The sequence below is a fragment of the Sylvia atricapilla genome, chromosome 12 (genome assembly GCF_009819655.1).
Source record: "Sylvia atricapilla isolate bSylAtr1 chromosome 12, bSylAtr1.pri, whole genome shotgun sequence".
Classification (NCBI taxonomy): Eukaryota; Metazoa; Chordata; class Aves; order Passeriformes; family Sylviidae; genus Sylvia; species Sylvia atricapilla.
In genome coordinates this window covers 20,763,848-20,782,155 of record NC_089151.1, presented here as the reverse complement: position 1 = coordinate 20,782,155, position 18,308 = coordinate 20,763,848, and the positions used below count along the sequence as shown (strand labels likewise).

General features: G+C 47.8%; 1 protein-coding gene across 1 annotated transcript; it reads left to right on the top strand.

The window, feature by feature from the left end:
* The first annotated feature begins 664 nt into the window (after positions 1-664).
* Positions 665-15,681, top strand: CMTM3 (CKLF like MARVEL transmembrane domain containing 3). Its single transcript, XM_066328013.1, has 5 exons — positions 665-780; positions 9,238-9,393; positions 11,069-11,164; positions 12,358-12,475; positions 13,923-15,681. Exons 1-5 carry the CDS (start codon positions 670-672, stop codon positions 13,949-13,951), a joined length of 510 nt encoding a protein of 169 aa, XP_066184110.1. The 5' UTR covers positions 665-669; the 3' UTR covers positions 13,952-15,681.
* The last annotated feature ends 2,627 nt before the right edge of the window (positions 15,682-18,308 follow it).

Sequence of the window (18,308 nt, the reverse complement as noted above, 5' to 3'; positions counted from 1 at the left end):
GAAAGCATTCGCCGAGGCATTTGGATCCTGAAATTTCAGCCTTGGGCGAGGTTTGGCCTGGGTGACCTGCAGCGGCCCCTTGCAGCCCCCAGCTCCCGGTGCTTCTGTGCGCTCCGTGTTCCGAGGGCAGGGACAGGAATTCCCGGGCTCCGGTGTCGGTCCAGCAGTCCCGCTCCATTGTCCCGGGGCTGGGGGCGGGCGCTGGGGCCGCCCCCCACAGCTGGGGATGCCGAAACTTTTTTTTCACGTTTCCGCAGTCTCACGATTTCCGCTTCCCTCCTTCTGAGAGAGAGAGAAAAAAAAAAAAAAAATAATTCCACGGCCAACCCCCCACCCCCAGCCTGAGCCCGCGCCCAGCCCGAGCCCGGCTGGAGCCCCGCCGAGCCCAGCCCAGCCCCGTCCCCAGCCCGGCTCCATCCCCAGCCCAGCCCAGCCCAGCCCCGTCCCCAGCCCGGCTCCATCCCCAGCCCAGCCCAGCCCAGCCCCGTCCCCAGCCCGGCTCCATCCCCAGCCCAGCCCAGCCCGGCTCCGTCCCCGGCCCGGCTCCATCCCCGGCCCCGCTCCGTCCCCAGCCCGGCCCCGTCCCCAGCCCGGCTCCGTCCCCGGCCCGGCTCCATCCCCGGCCCCGCTCCATCCCCGGCCCGGCCCCGTCCCCGGCCCGCCGCAGCCATGGAGGACCCCGAGCCCGCGGCAGCCCCCGCACCGCCCGGCCTGAGCTCGCTGCTCCCCCCGCGCGAGTTCCTGCGCTCCCGCAAGGGCCAGCTGCTGCTCGCAGAGTCGGTAAGGGCCGCACGGCGGGGCCGGGGGCTGCGGGGACACACAGCCCGGGGACACACAGCCCGGGGACACACAGCCCGGGGACACACAGCCCGGGGACACACAGCCGGGACCCCAGCGGGCTCCGCCGGGCCGACCCGCCCGCGGCTGAGGGAGGGGAACCACCCGGGGGAAACTGGGGATCGGCTACTGAGGGAAAACTGCGGGAAAACAACCCAGGGGAAAACTGGGGAACCACCCGGGGGAAACTGGGGATCGGCTACTGAGGGAAAACTGGGGGAAAACAACCCAGGGGAAAACTGGGGAACCGCCCGGGGGAAACTGGGGATCGGCTACTGAGGGAAAACTGGGGGAAAACAACCCAGGGGAAAACTGGGGAACCGCCCGGGGGAAACTGGGGATCGGCTACTGAGGGAAAACTGGGGGAAAACAACCCAGGGGAAAACTGGGGAACCACCCGGGGGAGACTGGGGATCGGCTACTGAGGGGAAAACTGGGGAGCCACAGCCGAGGGGAGACGGGAGACAACAAGCCAGGGGCAAAGGGGAAATGGCCCCACCGGGGTGGGGAGCTGCCGGGCTGGCAGCGAAATGCATTTAGCGCAGTTCAGGCAGAGCGCGTTAGAGACAGGAGTTGTCACGTCAGGCTTCAGCGCCGTGTGTTTCACTATCGGAGACCTCTTTACGGTAAAAAAGCGCTTTGATTTCGTTTTGAGCTATTTGCAGTATGAACCCAGTAACCAGTTGGCACTATCGGCCGGTGCCGGGTTAGGAGGCAGCCTGTCCTGAGTGTGTCAGGAAAGCCTTTACTGATGAGTTTATGGGGTGTGGCATCAGGCTGTGCATCACGGCCACTCAGCCGCTGTCCCGAGCCCTCCGGAGCCCTGTCTGTCCCTGACCTCGGAGGGATGCGCTCGCTGGCCGCTGTGGAGCCCTGGAGCGCTGCCCGGAGGGAAAGGCGCTGGGTGCTGCACCAGGGACACCTGGCCTGCATCGGCAGCAGGACCAGGGCAGTGACTGTGGTGTGAGACTTTCTGGAATTTTACGTGTAAAGGCTTAAACTTGACAGCTGAAGCGGTACCCACGTTGCTCGCCCCATGGGGAGTGGGTATTTCACACCAAAATTTAGCTTCTGAGTAGGAAGCTCATTGATTGAAATTATATGTTCAACACAAATTTTTGCTAGAAATAATGATAAATTCAAACGCTAAGTTTGCTGGAGTTTTGGCAGCAGACAGTGAAATATCAGGGCAGCCCAAGTTAGCAGCCAGGTCCATGGAGCGCTGTTCAGATGTGCAAGGTGTCTCTGGCTGTCCACTGTGCTAGCTCAGTGGAGGGAAACAAGGATATTCCAGCAAAAGAAAGATAAGGAACAGGCAGAAAGAAGGAGGCAGAATTGTCTGTGACCAGCTGGTGGGCACCAGCTCTGAGAGTTTGTGAGGCTGTGGGCACTGCCCTGGGCACAGAGATAGGGAACAGCCAGATGTGAGGCTGGCTTTGAGAGGAAAAGCATTCACTCAGCATTCACAGCATGACTTCTGCACTGGGGAAAGCCTCAGGCTGGGTAACAACAGGCCACGGGCATTATCCGCTCCACCAAAAAAATGCCAGCTACCCCATCACTCACACAGCATCTGTAGTTTACACACCCACACGTTTAGAAAATACCAGAGCCCAGCTAACCTGGTTCCTTTGGCATGTATTTTTGTTACATTCTATAACACACACTGGAATTTCCTTTACAAGCTTACAGCCACTAAATGATGGCTTTCAGACAGTCTGGCTTTTTAACATCTCAGAATGATGACATATTGGAGGAATACTGTTCTGGTCATGGGATCAGACTCACCCTTTTGTTGCCATAGAGAAGTACTGATGATGCCTCCTTGGAGTAATAAAACTGCTCTGTCTTGACAAAACAGGGATTTATCCTTTGTAAGGCCACTGGGGGCTTCCCAAGGGCTTGGCTGGCTGAAAGCAGCTCTAAAATCCCTTGCAGGCCAAGCCCACGTGCTCAGGACGTGGTTTCCTGGCAGACAAGAGGCAGCAGTTGTTTCTCTCCAGTTGTCTCAGCTTTGCCAGAAGAAACCCTTGAAGACAACACAGGCCCCAGAGTAAATGCAGCCTGTATACAATTAGAGAAATGCAGTGCCAAATAATTGAAGATGAGTCCAAGTTAAATCTATCATGGTTTAAATCTGTGTTTCATCTTTAGCTTTGTATTTCTCATCTTGAATGTTTAATTTTTCCTCTGACACAATGCTAATATGGGGTGGGGTTGGGTTCTGCATAAATGTATGGAAATAATATTCAGGGATACACATTTTGAACAGTGCCTTTTGTTCAGAAGCAAAGCAGGATCCTCATTACTGTTACAAATGTCACATCATTCAGCAGCTTGGCAGTTCCCCAGAAATGCATTTATTTCTGCAGCTCTCAAGCCATTTTTGAAAATAATATCTCCACATGGAGGATCTTTAGGATGTTCAGGTGCAGTCCTGGTGTAAATGGTGCAGTACATGGTGCAGTACCCACGTAAACTGGGCATCCTGGTGCTTCCCCCTAGAACAGGTCAGGCTGGCGGTGGAGCTGATTACTGCTAGAGGCTTAATTAAATTCTCAAATTTTCTTCAGATAAGAAAGTTGTGCTCCACCCATTCCTTGCACATTTTTCTTTTGATTTCCACAGAATCATAGAATGTTTGGGGTTGTATGGGACCTCTGGGGAGCATCCAGTCCACCTCCCCACTAACCTGCGTGATGAATTTTTTATTCCACCTAGGACAGCTGTAAAGCCAGAAAGAAGCAGTAGCATCAAATACATTTATAAGCTTCACTATCTCTCCTAAGACTGTTTATTCTCACTGCCTTGCTCCCTCTGTTTTCTAACCATCATTTTTAATCATACAGGTTAATCTTTTTGCCTTTCTATTCTCCCTCCCATGCCCTGGTTTCTTCCACACATTTTAAGACTCTTCTTAAGCTACTCATTTTTCCTAAACACTCAAGTTGCTGTGTTGAAGGCCAGAATCTCATCCTTGCTCTTTTCCACCCCTCAAGAGATGAGCTTTCAGTTCCCTGGGTCCTGTGTTGGAACCATTTAACAGCAGCTCTCACACTGCCCCCAGGGCTTGTCCAGGCAGGATCCCCAGCTGTGGATTGCTGCTCACCTGGCTGTTCCACTCCAGCCTTTGTGGCTGCTTTAATTGGCATCTCCTCTGTCTCCTGAAGCCACCATGCAGTGGCACTACATTTTAGTTTGTTTTTGTAAAAATGCAGTGGGAATAGGTAAAGTTGTGCCGCCCTTTTTGTGACATAAAGGGATGTAGAAATCATTGTGCCTGTTTCTCTCCTCTTTTCCTGTCTTTCTCCTGTCTTTTCAGTCTCCTCTGCACTGACCTCCATAACTGAAACTCCAGCTGCTCGATGTAAAGTCTCCTTTGAAGTGGCTCCTGTGCCTTTCTCAGGGTCTGTAGCCAGAAGGCCTCTCCTGCAGCCAGTTCTGGAGGAAGCAGGAATTTCACCTCCACAAGTGCAACAGAGAAGTAGTAACTGAACAGCAGAGACCACTGAGTAATGCACTTTGTCTTTCTGACAAGCATATGAGAACAAAATCCACTCTTGCCCAAAAGATGACACTGCTACCCACTCATAAAGCCTTTGGCAGAGCTGTTCTTTCCTGGGGAGGGAGGCGAGAGCAGGAGAGGAGGGGCAGGAGGTGGGAGCAGGAGATGAGGAGCTGGTGCAGTGATGGCAGAGGCTTCCCAGCATCCCCATATTCTCCATGGGTTCCAGCAGGTCTGTTTTCCCTCCTCAAGGGAGACAAACACCTCTGGAGCTGCCACGACCCCAGCACTGCTCAGACCTCCCTCCCTTCAGGGACACTGTGCTCTCTAACCACTGTCAACATTATTTTTTAGACCTTGAACTGCAAGCCAGTTGTACAATAAAATAGAACTTTGTAATACCTGGCCACTTCAAGAAGCCCAGCAAAGCAATATTAAGTAATAATTACATGGGTTTAAATGGGAAAGTTGCTTTCTGAAACACAATACCCAAGAAGGATTTTGAGTGAATGGGAGTGTACATAAAAGGAGCTCAGTGAATAGTCAGGCTGCTTTTTCGCCAGGATTTTTTATACCTTTATGACTGCCAAGCTATGAAAGGTTCCTGTGCTGCTCTTTGCTGCATTAGAGTTTCCTGCATGCAGATATTCCTTCACAGTGAAGCTGGCAGCAGTCACACCAACCTGTCATCAGCAGCTCAGGAAGAGCTCAGACTCGGCTGCTCTCCATGCTGAGGGTGCAATCCCAAGTGAAGGGAAGACAAAAACCTTGTGTAAATACAAATGGACAAAACTGATAAAACACTGCTACTTTTTTTATTTTTTTTTCTTCCCAGAAGCTGCAGTGCTTTCTGAAAGTGCTAGAAATGAACTTGCAACTGCATGGAGCCTCACAAACTTCCTCTCTAGCTGACATTTTTTTGGGTTTTTTTAAACATAGATACAGAGCTGTGAGAAAAACAATAAGGTCCCATTGGTTGATCTTTTTCTGAAGTGACCCTGAAACACACAGCTCCAGGAAAAGAGGTGTAGAACAAGTCTGATGTGCAGTGGAACATTTGACAGTCTTCAGAGGGGTCAGGATATATTCTGAAAGGTGCTTTTGAGTTTTTGGAGCCTCTTTCAGTTTGAAAGGTTTTTCACAAAGCCTTGAAGTCTGGAAAAGTACATAGGTAGATGTCATTATTTCTGGGTACAGACTAGCACTGCAGTGTTTATATTGTGTGAGGAGAGGTGTATTTTTAAAATTCTAAGATAACATCAAATGCTTGTGTTAGTAGCAGTGCACTTAAATGATCAGAAAAGGCACCTGGTCACTTCTGTAATTCAGAAAAGACTGGTATAGGTAATATCCAATATTGCTCAAGGCATCCATGCATTCCACCTGTCAGAAGAGGAAATGAGCTCTACACAAGGAGAAATTAGAATATCATCAAAACCCTACAATTTGTGGGCTCTTGAATTACACAGGGCTGTTGCCAAGCTGCCAAGGAAGTTTGGCATTAAAATCCATGTCGGGAGACAAGAAAAGAAAACCAAAGAAGGAGGTGCAGTACCAAGGTGCAGTGCCATGGTCCTCACCTGACAAATGATGCACCATCTCAGGCACCTCCTTCCTCTTGTTCCTCTGGCTCTTTCCAAGGTCTGCATCCCTTCCCTTCCTGTGCCTTCCAGCCTTTCTTCCATTAAGGTATCCAAAAATATCATCTTTCAAATCTTCATTCTCAAAATCTGGTCCATTATTTTATAGATGTTTATTTCACATAAAATCTTCCTTGGGTCCTTTCAGTCTCAGAGTGCCTCCAGGATGAGGAATGATGTTTAACTGCAGGCCAATTACCACACATCAGAGTCTTTCCCCTTTCCTAATACCATCAGTAATCTGCTGAAATCAAGTGGCTTCTTGTGAATCAAAAGGTGCCCCCTTTTTCAGTGTGCCCAGAGCTGTAGCTCTCCTCATGAGGGGATGCTGACAGGTGGAGGGCAGGACAGGCTGGACTCAGTCCCACCACTGAGGTAACCACAGTTACTGACCTTCAGGGCTGAGGAGCAGGACACTGCTGTCATCTACCAGTCAGGCAGGGCTTGCTTTGAACAAGTAGCTGGCCTGGTAACCAGATTTTAAAATAAACAACTAATATTTCTCCAGCTTTTTTGAGTCAGAGCCAGTTAGAAGGTTGAAATGCTGAGACTGCTCTGTCTCTTCAGCAGCTTCCCTGGCACAGAAGCAGGGATCCTCTGGCATCCCAGCCCCTGGTGATGGGTGTGTTCCCATCACATCAAACCTTGCTGTGTTCCTGCCACAGAGCAGCTCCTGTTTCTCCCTGAGTCCAGCTCGTGTCTGAGCCTCACGCCTGCCCAGGGCTGAGAGGAGACAGCAGGAGCCTTCCCTGGCACAAATTGCCATAAAGCTGATAAGAGCAGACCACAAAGGCCTTTCCTTTCACCTTACACTTCAACAGGAAAGCTTTTTTCTCAGTGCAAAGGCAGTCAGAGCTCAGGAGTTACTGACTCAAACAGAATTGAGATCAAAGGGATCTCTGCTGTGCAGCATCACCTTACATATCTGAAATTTGCCTCTCTACCTCCCCTCACTGCTCCAGTAGGATGTATTATTTAATACTGCATTTAATCCTTTCCTAAGAGATCACCAGCTTTAGTTCAGGTTTAAGGATCTGCCATTGGAAGGGTTGTGATCAGTGGGACCTACGCTGAACCCAGCTGACTCCCTGCTGCTGTCACCCCTGCAGCTCAGCCACCACACAGCTGCATTTAGCCACCAAAAGGATATTTTTTTCAACGCCAGAACAAAAAGAAAATGTCCTGCTTAGATGGTAGTTTCGTTTTAATCCAAGAAAACTTTGAACTGTGTCTAAATTATGTTCCAGAAATGCAAGTGAAGCGGATTCACAAAGCAAGTGCAGTCTTTGTTCTTTGGGAACCACCTTAAGGTGCTGTGATAGGAAGAAGGAAGTCCTCTCTCTTCTTAGGAGTTGTCAAGTTCTGATGAATCCACTTCCCTTCAGAAAGTTCTTATCACTTTTAGCTCATAGAAAGAAAATACCACGCTAAGGATGAGATACAGGGACTGAGCTCCCTCCCGTTTATGAAAATGACAAAAAGCTGCAGAGAGGCTCTGTGAGCAATAAACAAATCAGAATGGAGTAAGCACCAACAAATGGGGCAGATGTTACAAGCTAGCAGACCCATGCAGAAGTGAGCTTTATAAACAATCCTAGCCCAGTTTCTTAGAACCCAGTGAAACAAGAACAATGCAGAGACATTTTAAGATAAATATAGTCTCTTACTAAAAATGCCACATCCTCTCTAACCTCACCAGCCAGTCCTAATGGATGAAAACAGTTTACTCCAGCTGTTAGCATCCTGCTCAAGCGCTGACTGCTTTCCCCAAAACACAGGCTGAGAATAAAGGCTGGGTAATTAATTATGCCAAGGAATTATTTTAGTGGGATTGAACTGTTTAGTTGCCCCCTAAACATAAAAGTTTTTTTTTGATACATGTATTTGAGGGTGGACTGACCTCTCATAGGAGTAATTACCAATTAATAATTATAGAAGCCTTATCACTCAAATGTAATGATAATTTTTTCTGAGGTACTGGTGGTCCCCAGGAACCCGTAGTAGCAGCAAACAGATCCACAGAGCTAAAATTTAATGAGGTAAATGCACTGATTACCTCTGCAGGAAGCTACATCTGCCTTCAGATGTGCCATCTGGGGGGAAATAATCTGTTTATTTTCAGTGCTGTGTGAGTGGGAAGTCAGTGTCCCAGTTTGGAATTAGAAGTTAAAAAAACCTTTGTAATGTAATGCTCAGTCTGTGCTGACCAAAAGCATCCCTGAGCTTTGGGAAGGCAGAGATTTGTCTCCAGGAGAAAAGGCTGGACAGAGCAGCCCAGGTGTAAACTGGCACACAACAGTGTGAAATTCAGCATCCTGGCTCCTTTTGTTACTTCAAGCTAATTTGATTGCCACAGCAACCAACACTCATGGAAGGCAGTAGAACAGGAGGACTGGAGCCTCTTTTTGGGGGTGACCAACCCCCAGTATAACAACTGAAAATGGTGTTGAGCTTCTCCATGGTTCCCTCACCTTCCACTTTTACAAACACAGTCCAGGAGTGTAGGACAGCACTCTGGTACTGCCTGGTTTATGTGAGAATGCATTTTCTTCAGTTGTTTTGCCATTGTGAAACTTTGTATTTTGAGCCATATTCTAAAGGTTTTTCAGTTGAGTGGGAAAAAAGGCCATTTTTCATTATTTACTTGAGTTAGGAAACATTATGGAGATAAACCAAATCTATGGAGTTATCTGTCCTATTACTCTCTAAAACAGCTGCCACGCTGGAAAACTGGAACCAGACACTTCCAGAAATCAGAGACCAATTAATTCTTGGCCCTTTTCTATCCATCATCATCAGACTTTATCCTTTCAACTCCAAGATTATAAATGCTGAGTTACTTCAGGCTGTCTGAGCACTGCTTTGGGTTTCAAATGAGAGCTGTCACAGCTGAAAGCTTAGAGCTCTGCTTGCTTGGCAACACCCCACTCTATTTTCAGAATTATGTTGTCAGAGCTGTTTACAATCCAGAGCAAATTACTGACTTCGAGAGGTGCAAATCCACCCAGCACTCCAGAAAAGTGATTTCACACACATGGAAATAAACACCATTACTTCAGATTTATTCTGTGCTGAACAAGAAAAATCATTTGGCCCAATGAAAAATAATAATAATAATAAAAAAGCAGGATGCTGAAGCTATGCCAGCAGCAGCACTGACAGAAATACACAGTGAAAATAACACTTCCAAGCTGCTCAGCTGACTGCAGCTCTGCTATTCCATGCGAATAACTACAAGTTTTCCCTTTACTTTAGGTGCTGTCATTTATCATCTTTATCTGCTATATTGCATCTCTAGCAGCTTCTTTCATGATGGCACCACTCCTAGAGTTTCTGCTGGCACTGTTTCTTTTTTTTGCCTACGCCTCCAAGCTTAATGAGAAGTTTAAAGGAGTCTACTGGCCTTTGGCGGTAAGTGAGAGTGCAACAGAAACCTTCAGATTTAATTGTGCAGTGTGAGGGGAGTGAAAGGGGCTGGGCAGGAGTTCAGGGGGACTGTAACAACTTTACTGCCTTGCTGGAAACTTGTTCATGCTGCCTCTGGTTCAGGAGGTCCAGGAGCACACTGAACTATGCTCTGCTCTGCACTGCAGCTTTTTGGGTGCTGACACAAGGCATGGCTTTATCAAAGCACAGCATGTATGCCCAGTTCCAGGCAAATGGCTTAGGGCCAGCATCAGCCCAAGTCTGACTGCTGAGGGCTCCTTATTGCCACCTCTGCAGAGGGGGAAACGGGTGTGTTGTTGATAACAGGCAGACTTTATCAGGCTGTGATCAAATTCTCAGGTAGAATTATACCCACAGGCAAACTGAGCTGCTCTGGGAAGGGGCAATTCCAGCCAGTTCATGCCCACACACGAGCCCAGTGGCTGCTCGAGCAGTGCTGGGGCTGCAGGAGAGCCCTGGCCACTGGATGTCCCTGCAGCCTCAAATATCACTGCAAAGGGAGCAGCTGCTTTGCAGCACAAATACTTCAAAAACCCCGCTGATCTTATCAGTCTGGATTCTCTTCTGGTACCATCAGTAGTTCACTGCAGTGAGGTTTGAATCAGAGCTCTCAGTGTATAAAAATAACTTTAGCAAGGCCACTGGGAGATAAAACAGGATCAGTGACTTTGGCTACGACTGTGCACAGCTCTCAGCTGGTAATCTCAGTTCCATCATTTTCCCATTTTCTACATGCACCTGGTTCCAGAACTGAGACAAAAAAGGCACTTGTGTGTTTATTATGGCCATTACTGTAGCATACTGCAGGCACAGAATGTAGATAACTGGCCTTGTCCTGACTTCAGAGGAGTCAGGATTCTTGCAGGATTTGTGCTTTGAGACAGGATCTTACTCCTCCATCTGTTCTGGAAAGGCAGAAGAGCTAATTGTGAACAGAGCCTTACTGCAGCCCCCATGAGTGGCCTGTGCCCTGGGAAGGACAGCTCTGTGTTTAAAGCTCACTGCAGAGACATCCCTGCTGGTGTGACAGGGCACAGCTCAGCAGCACATTTCACCAGGCTCCTGCTCCTGGGGCAGGCTGGTGGAGCTGGCAGTGGACGTGGGAAGGACAGATCATTCCAACACTAAACCAAGTGTTTGGTTCCTGAATGAGGAGCTGCACAGCCAGGTCTCCCTGGAGATCACCACAAAGCCCTGCATCCACAGGGACACAGACACCCATTCCCACAGGAACTGGGGCCTCCTGAGCCTCTGGTGCTGCAGGAATTCCCAACACTCAAACATGAGGGTTTTAAGGCATTTCAAGCAACTTTTCCATTAAAGCCCTTGCTGTGCTCCAAGGCAAATGGCCCACACAGCCCTTCCCAGGCTGAAGGAAGGTCTGCCTGACACAGGCAGGGTAGAAGCTGGTTTTATCCCAGCATTGTTAAGAACAGAAGTTTTTGCCAAGGTTCAGGTCTTCTCTTATTTAGAAATATTTCAGAGATGAGCAGTTCCTCCTCTACAGCAAACCAGGATGTGGTCACATGCCAGCAAGGCCACTGATGCAACAAACAGAGGGGCTGAGTGTTCGTTTCCAGAGTGGTTTTTAGAGGAAATCCTTGACCAGTGTGAAAAGGCACTGTTGCTTCTTCCACAGGATTTCTTGCGCTGTGTCACCGCTGCCATAATTTACTTTGCCATTTCAATTGCTGCTGTCTCAAAATACAGCGATGGAGCATCCAAAGCAGCAGGGGTAAGTAGGCATGAGCTTTCCACCTAAGTGTTGTGGTGAACTCAGTATGGATGTACTTAAGAAACAGTTCAAATACGACCCCACTACAAGTCATAGAAGTTTCTTCAATTAACTGAGAATTAATTTACCCAAAGCAAAGAAGAAATGGTCCCTTATTCAGAAAAACTTGTCTTGAACCAACGAATAGTTTTTTTCACCCCAGCAGAGCTGCTTAATGTTACTGTACCCTTAGGGAAGGCACCTATTCTGCTTTTTAATTTTACTGGCTGCTCCTGCAAGGAGTGTCAAGATTCTTGAATGGAAGGAATAATAATAATGATGATGATGATGATGATGATAAAAAAAAAGAACCCAAACTTGTAACTGCTAAGGCCAGTCTAAATTAAGTAATTTCAACCTCCTGCCTCTCCTGCTTAGTTTTACTTGCATGAGTTGAAACAAGAGCAGAGTCATTTTACCCTTCAGTGCAAGGACTGCCTAGGAGAGAGCCTTTACCCATCAGCATTTTGTGGTCAGAAATACAATACAGGCCCTGCAACTGCAATTTGACTCTAGGCATGAATAATATATACAACATAAATAAAATTTGCATAACAATTTTTTAAGCTTGGGAAGAACAATGCCCAGTGGTGTCAGCCAGCAACCCTTCCCAAATCATCCCACAGTGCAAACCCAAATCTTGTTTAATCTTTGTCCCTGCAGTGAGACATGGAGCAATGGAATGTTCAGCCCAGGCTCCCAGACCAGCACCCAGCCTGTGCTTGGCACAGCTCTGCTGCTCTGACACTGGAAAGGGAGCTCCAGGATCGTTTTAATCTGTCTGCTTCACTCAGCAATAGACACATGTCCTTGCAAACAAGTGGAAAAATCATTTCAAGAAAGGGAGGTGGTTTCTTGGTGGCAGAGGTGCCCTGGGACAGTGGAGGTGCAGAGGGTGCTGATGGCCAGAACATGCCCAGAGCCTGAGAGGCCTGCAGCCTCGGGGAGGGATAAGGACACTCCCGGTCACTTCTCAGGCTCCCAAATCAGCTGAGATTCACTTCATACCAATGTATCACAAACCATTTCCCTTCCCTGCCTTTTTGGAAAGGCACAGGCCAAAAAAACCATGGAGTTTTTCCTGTGTGGGTTTGGTTTGGTTTGTCCCTGACAGATGAGCTGTTGTTAAGGAGAGTCTTATTTTGCCCTTTCAGGTGTTTGGGTTTGCAGCCACCATCGTGTTTGCCGTTGATTTCTACATAACCTTCAATGACCTGGTCACTTTCCTCAAGCAGGGCAGCTCTGATTCCCCCGAGGGCCACAAGACAGAAGGTGGGTGAAATTCCTGCTTGTTACACGAGCTGCAGTGTGAGATTTCCCTCTCCAGTTCCCCCTTTGCGGGGAGCAAGAGCTCTTGCTCAGTAAGAGCAGTTTCTATTCTCGGGTTTGTCTGCCACAGCCCTGCTCAGTTAGGAAGCTGCAAATGGAATTCCAGTGATTTATGAAGATAACCTGCAAGCCAGGAATGTGAAGTTTCTCAGAGTTTCACAACATCTAACTTTGAAAAGCCCCAAATCCAATTATAGAAATCACCATGCAGCACAGATTTCCTTTCCCTATTAAAATGTCTTGCTGTAAAAACAAGCAAACATTTTTTTTTGGTAGCTTATAATTAACATCCATTAATCCACAGCATTTTATGTCCAAATAGTGCTTTTCTCTTTATCATTTCCTTATTATGATTGCCTCTTATGATCAACTTTGACCATCTGTGGGCAAATGGCCTTGAAATCAGGGGTCAAATGGCATTAAATTAACAAGGGTGTTATCAAATTTTTTTCCTATTACAGTCTACTTCAGATCAGACAGATCCACTTAGAAAAAGATAAAAAGAAGGTGGTGGGTGTTTAAAGCCAGTTCAGGTCAGGACAGGGGTAGTTGTTTTACAGTTTCCAGGAGCCCAAATCAGCCATCATGTCCCTGTGACACATGTGGCACTTACATGGATTAAAAGGACTGCTCCACACTGAAAAACAAACAAAAATATATCCCAAACCCACCAAAACACCCCATTGAAAACCCCCACAACACCAAACACCGAAGGTGTGTATAGAATCCTAGGAGGTGAATAGCAGCACTGACAGTGTCTTCTGGAGATTTTAGCAGACTGGTGCGTGTTTTTCAAGCTTTAGGCTGAAAAGAGAGACAAAGGAAAAAAAGAATTAAAGGAACAGGAAACAGACTATAAAAGCTAAAAACTGAAGTGCCCACAGAAGATGATGAGGTGGTAAAGGTGCAGAATTAGGACATAGATTAGATCTAATTCCCCTGGAGATGGAGACACAAACACACAAGTGCAGTCACATGCTTCTCGTTGGTGTTTGTGCCCATGAGGGGAAGGCTCAGCCCTGTGTTCACACAGGGGCTCTCAGGTGCTGAGGCAGAAGGATGGAGCTCTGTGGCCTGGTGGGATTTCTCAGCATCTCCGAGGGTGGGGTTCTGGCCCTCGGGGGTGTTGAGGTGCAGAGCACACAGCAGTGCTCAGAGCAGCAAGGATACCAGCAGGGCCTCTCAGCAGCCTCTCCCAACTCCTTCTAACGCCATTTCAGGTCCCGTCAGCTCAGCAAGAGCTGCCATTTCACAGAAGTGTTCATTCCCAAGCCCACTGTGCCCTTTGAAGCACACTCTGCCAGAGCAACCTCCCTTTCCCAGCCAGAGCCACAGCTGGGGGGGATTTCCAGTTTGCATTTTCACTTTTGTTCCTTGTTTCACCCCCCAGATGAGGACTCCGACTCTGACTCAGACTGAAGAACCAAACACCAACCAAGCATGAAGGGAAGATGATCAAGCACTTTCCTTTTTGCTGAATGCACTGCCAATTGAAATATCCCCTCATCTCAGCTCCTTTCCACCTCACCAGCGCACAGACAGGGCAGTGATGTGGAAAAGGAGACTATTCCCAGTGCCATTAAGCACTCCTTGACAGCTACAGATCCTACAGTAGTTCTGTCCAAACAACACAGCTCAATTCCCTGTTGCCCCTCCCCACTCAGCACACCCGTGTCCTGAGGAAATGGGAACAGCATTTTTAACATTTACAGCTGTTAATGTGCTTTCATAATTCCAAACCTTTAACACTTAGAGCTTTTATACTTCTTGACATGCCAAAGAAGAGAGGGTTGGATGCCTCTGTTTGTATTTTTCTTGATTAACTAACAGTATTTCTTTATCCAAAGTCTGAATACTCCCAAGCACTGAAGGCATGGATCACAGTTAACACATTGGTCTCAATACCTTCATATCTTCTGTCTGTCTGTGACAAGGAAAAGTGATAATCAGAAATCTGAAGCAAGAGCAAACCTCCAAGTATAACGGTGCTGCAGGGCAGCTGGCTCATCAAACATTCAGTATCCCTTGTTTTAAGCTGCTTGGATGGAGTCACATCCCCTCTGCTGCAATTTCCCCACAGGATGGGCTGGAACAGGTGAGGCAGCTCTGGGCAGCCTTGTCCTGTGGAAGCTCCTGTGAGTGTTTGCACAGCCAGGGAAGGCAGGCTTGGCAATGAGCTCCCAGCAGGAGCTGCTGGGGAACCTGGAGGTGTTTGTGCCCCAGGCTCCAGTGCCTGATGTCCTGCTCTGTGCTGAGGCCACTGGTGCTGCCACACTGAGGGTGCCCAGGCCCCAGGAGGGCAGTGCCTCCTCCCCACTGTGAAAAGGACAAGAAACCAACCCCAAACCACAGAATGTCTGCAATGAATTCATCTCCCCAGCTCCCTTTTTTCTGTGTGCCTGGGTGGGGTGGGTTGGTTTTTCACCCCTGGAAGGATGTGATTTCTCTTGTGGTGATGTGTTCCAGGGGAAAAGCCCTTTGAATTTACAGACTGTTTTCACAGGTAGCACAGCCTACCGTGGAATATCTGTGTCAATTTATAAACACTTGAGAATGCTTAGGAAGAGCATGGCACGCTCCTCCCAGATGGCATTAGACAGATCTGTGGCAAAGAAACCTGCATGGATGTTTTAAAAATGAATACAGTTTCAGAAAAGGTGTGATTAAAATGAGAGCAGATGGTAGTAACAGACTAAGTGAAAAACAGGGATGAAACAATAAAGGCAGATTTCCTTTGGAGTAAAATCGGCCCCTGGGTTCCAGTTCCCTGTGGCAGCTGCCAGCAGGACAGGGGCTGGCAGGGGGCAGGGGATGCTGGTCAGGCTCAGAGTTGTCCAGCAGGCAGCTCCTACATCTCGTGCTTCCTGACCACTGACAGAGTAAAGGCAAAACAAGTTGTTGCTTCTGAATGTGACAATCTTTGATTTATGAGAAATATCTCCTTGGACCTTTTCCTGTACCAAATCCCGTATTTCTTTCCCTTGTCATATTTTACTGGCACACACTGTGATGTTCAGGGGACCTGGGCTCATTTTTATACTCATTTTGTATTTTTTTTTTTAAAGTAAAAGATGTACTGCATGTCACAGCTGGAGACGTGGTTGGTTAATAGTTAAAAACCATGCTGGATTAAACCTCTTTTAATAGAAGTGTTTGATGTCTTTACTTGAAGACTTGATTTTGCTGCTTTGCCTCTGCCCAGCACGAGGGACAGTGACTTAAGGAATCCTAAATCTGTGCTGGGGAGAGGGCACAGCTCAGAGCCAGCCCTGGGGACCAGCCACAGGACAAACCTCTTCCTTAGGGCATGAGATGAAAAAATTTAACCAAGAATTAGTTGTAAAGATTGAGTAGCCATTAAGGATGCAATGCTCTCTCTCAGCAACCAATAATCCTGTAAACAACAAAGTTCCCTTCGGGTTCACGCTTCACACCCCCAAAATATACTGAGGTTTTCTGGTCCTTATTTCCATGTTGGATTTAAATAAACAGGCAGCAAACAAAATGTTCATTAGTTGCTTCAGGACTGCTTTAGCAGCTTGCAGTGAGGTCCTGCCCAGAGAATTTCATTACTGGCTTTTAAGTACTTGATGACTTCGTTTATTTCAAAGCAGTTTGCACCCAGGGTCAAGCAATTCTGTAAGATCCCAGCCTTTTATTTAAAAAGATCTGTTCCCATGATGGAAAGAAAACACAGTTCTGTATTTTAGAAATATAAAGTCAGACAGTTAGATTTAAAATAATTACTTCAAAGCATGTTTGGATTGGAGTGGAGGGGGCTGACTCTGGGGTCTTCTGCCCATATTCTGCCACAAATACTGCACCAAACTCAGGGTCTGGGCCAAGTGGAGGAAGAGTCAAAGTCAGCCTGGCTTTTTGGGTTGTTTGCTTGTTTGTCCTCAATTGACAACATCAAAAGGGTGCTGGGAGCGCTGGTTTCTCTGCAATTCAGGTTTCAGGAGACAATCACAGCACTGCACCTGCAGTGTGGAGCCCTTCATTAGGTCCTGATTTCAGTGGCCTCCTCAGACACCTCTTTCCAATCACAATCACTCGTGTGCCGTGGAGGAGCTGCTCCAAACCCCCCCGGGCCCCATCCCTGCCCTCAGTGCAGCTCCAGCACAGCCTCTGCCCCGGATTCCTGGGCCCACCTGTCCAAACCCAAGTGTGGACTAATCCGTGTGGAAACAACGCCAGAAGTGCCTTGACCTCAAAGCCACCGCCAGGAGGGACAAGTGGCACCTCAGGTGAGTTCTCACAGCCCTCAGCTGCTGAAGGGCTCTCTCCCTCCTACCAAGCTTTTACGTTTATCTGTGGACTTGTTCAGACCGGTGCAGTGATTTTTGGACAGGCGATGCTAAGAACTTCAAATACTTTCCAAGCAGCTTTTTTAGATTCTGACTGAAGTAAGACTGAAGGACTCTTGTCCTTTGAATACTCTGCCCATTACTCCACCTAACTGTGCTTTTCACCTGATTCTGTTGAAAGCTCCTCAAGTCTTCAATTTCCATCTGACAGAGGCACTTCCAGGATACCAAGGAAGAGCAGAGCATCTCAGCTGCTGTGGTGGTGGAGAACAGTCTGGTGTGCTGGAAAGCAGAACACAAGTGAATGCTCTGCTCAGCAAACACCTGGTTCCACTCATTGTCCTTCTGCTAAGGATGCTCCCTGGGCACAGTTCTGATCAGAAATAATATCCTTGAGTGGCTTCACTCCAGATTTGCACCAGGGCACAAACTCTGAGGGCAAATGCCATTTGGCAGCACAGGCACAGCAGCCCCACCTGGCCATCCTTTATTCCTGTGAGAGAGGATGTATCAAGGAAGCAGAAGAAATTTAGGTAAGCACAGAGAATGTGAATCTTGTTACAAGATGCTTGAGACACTTTTTTTTTGTGTGGAGTATTGGCTTAAAAGTCAGGATCTTTTAAAAAGTCAGGAATAAATAAACAGGAATGCATCAAAAAATCCATGCTGCAACACAGATGGATAACCATAGGACACTCCTTTCCTGGAAGAATTCAGTGTTCAGTGTTTTGCAAACCTTCCAGGTCAGAAAGTCAAACAGTGCTACCCAGGAAATTTAAGTTGGTTTTGTTTGGGGCTTGGGAGAGGAGGAGTCTGGGGGGAGGTTTTTTGGTTTGGGGTTGTTGTGGATTTTTGTTGTTGTGGTGGTGGTGGTGGTTGGTTGGTTGGATTTTTTTGGTTTAGTTTGGTTTTTTGTTGCTATTGCTTTTGTGGGGTTTTGTTGGTTGGGTTTTGTTGTTTTTTTTAAAGTAAGTCAAATTTAAACTCTATGTCCGTGAAGAGGAAAATCCTGACTCCGGCGTTAATTTTTGCCAGGAAATACTTGTCCTTTTCTATTATGGATTTTGGACACAGTGCATCACATTTTGCCTGATCCATGAATGAATTAATGACAGTCTTCCCGGGTGACTGAAGGAAGGCCCAGTAGTTGAAAGTCAGACAACGTAATTCTTTTGTTTGTTGATTTGACAGCTGCTGAAGCTTCTCCTGACCAGGAGCAGCACGGATAATGCCACCCCTGGGTGAGGCCACAGTGCTGGGGACAGCCCCGCACAGGCAGAACGAGCTGGCCTCTTGTAGAGCCTCTGGCTCCCTCAGGGAGTCCTTCCCTTGTGCCACCACCGCCACACAAACCCCTGATCCCTCCCCAGTGCCCTGAGGGCAGCACCCACCTTCCCAAATCCCTTCACACACCCACCCACCCCTCCGTGCCTTTCCACAGGTCTCACCGTATTGACTCAGTGCTTCCA

Bases quoted from the DNA above. Each gene is read 5' to 3' on its own strand.
- CMTM3 (XM_066328013.1), top strand. From the start codon at position 670: ATGGAGGACCCCGAGCCCGCGGCAGCCCCCGCACCGCCCGGCCTGAGC. The intron at 9,394-11,068 runs GTAAGTGAGAGT...CTTCTTCCACAG, and splicing joins GAGTCTACTGGCCTTTGGCG to GATTTCTTGCGCTGTGTCAC. The intron at 11,165-12,357 runs GTAAGTAGGCAT...TTGCCCTTTCAG, and splicing joins GAGCATCCAAAGCAGCAGGG to GTGTTTGGGTTTGCAGCCAC.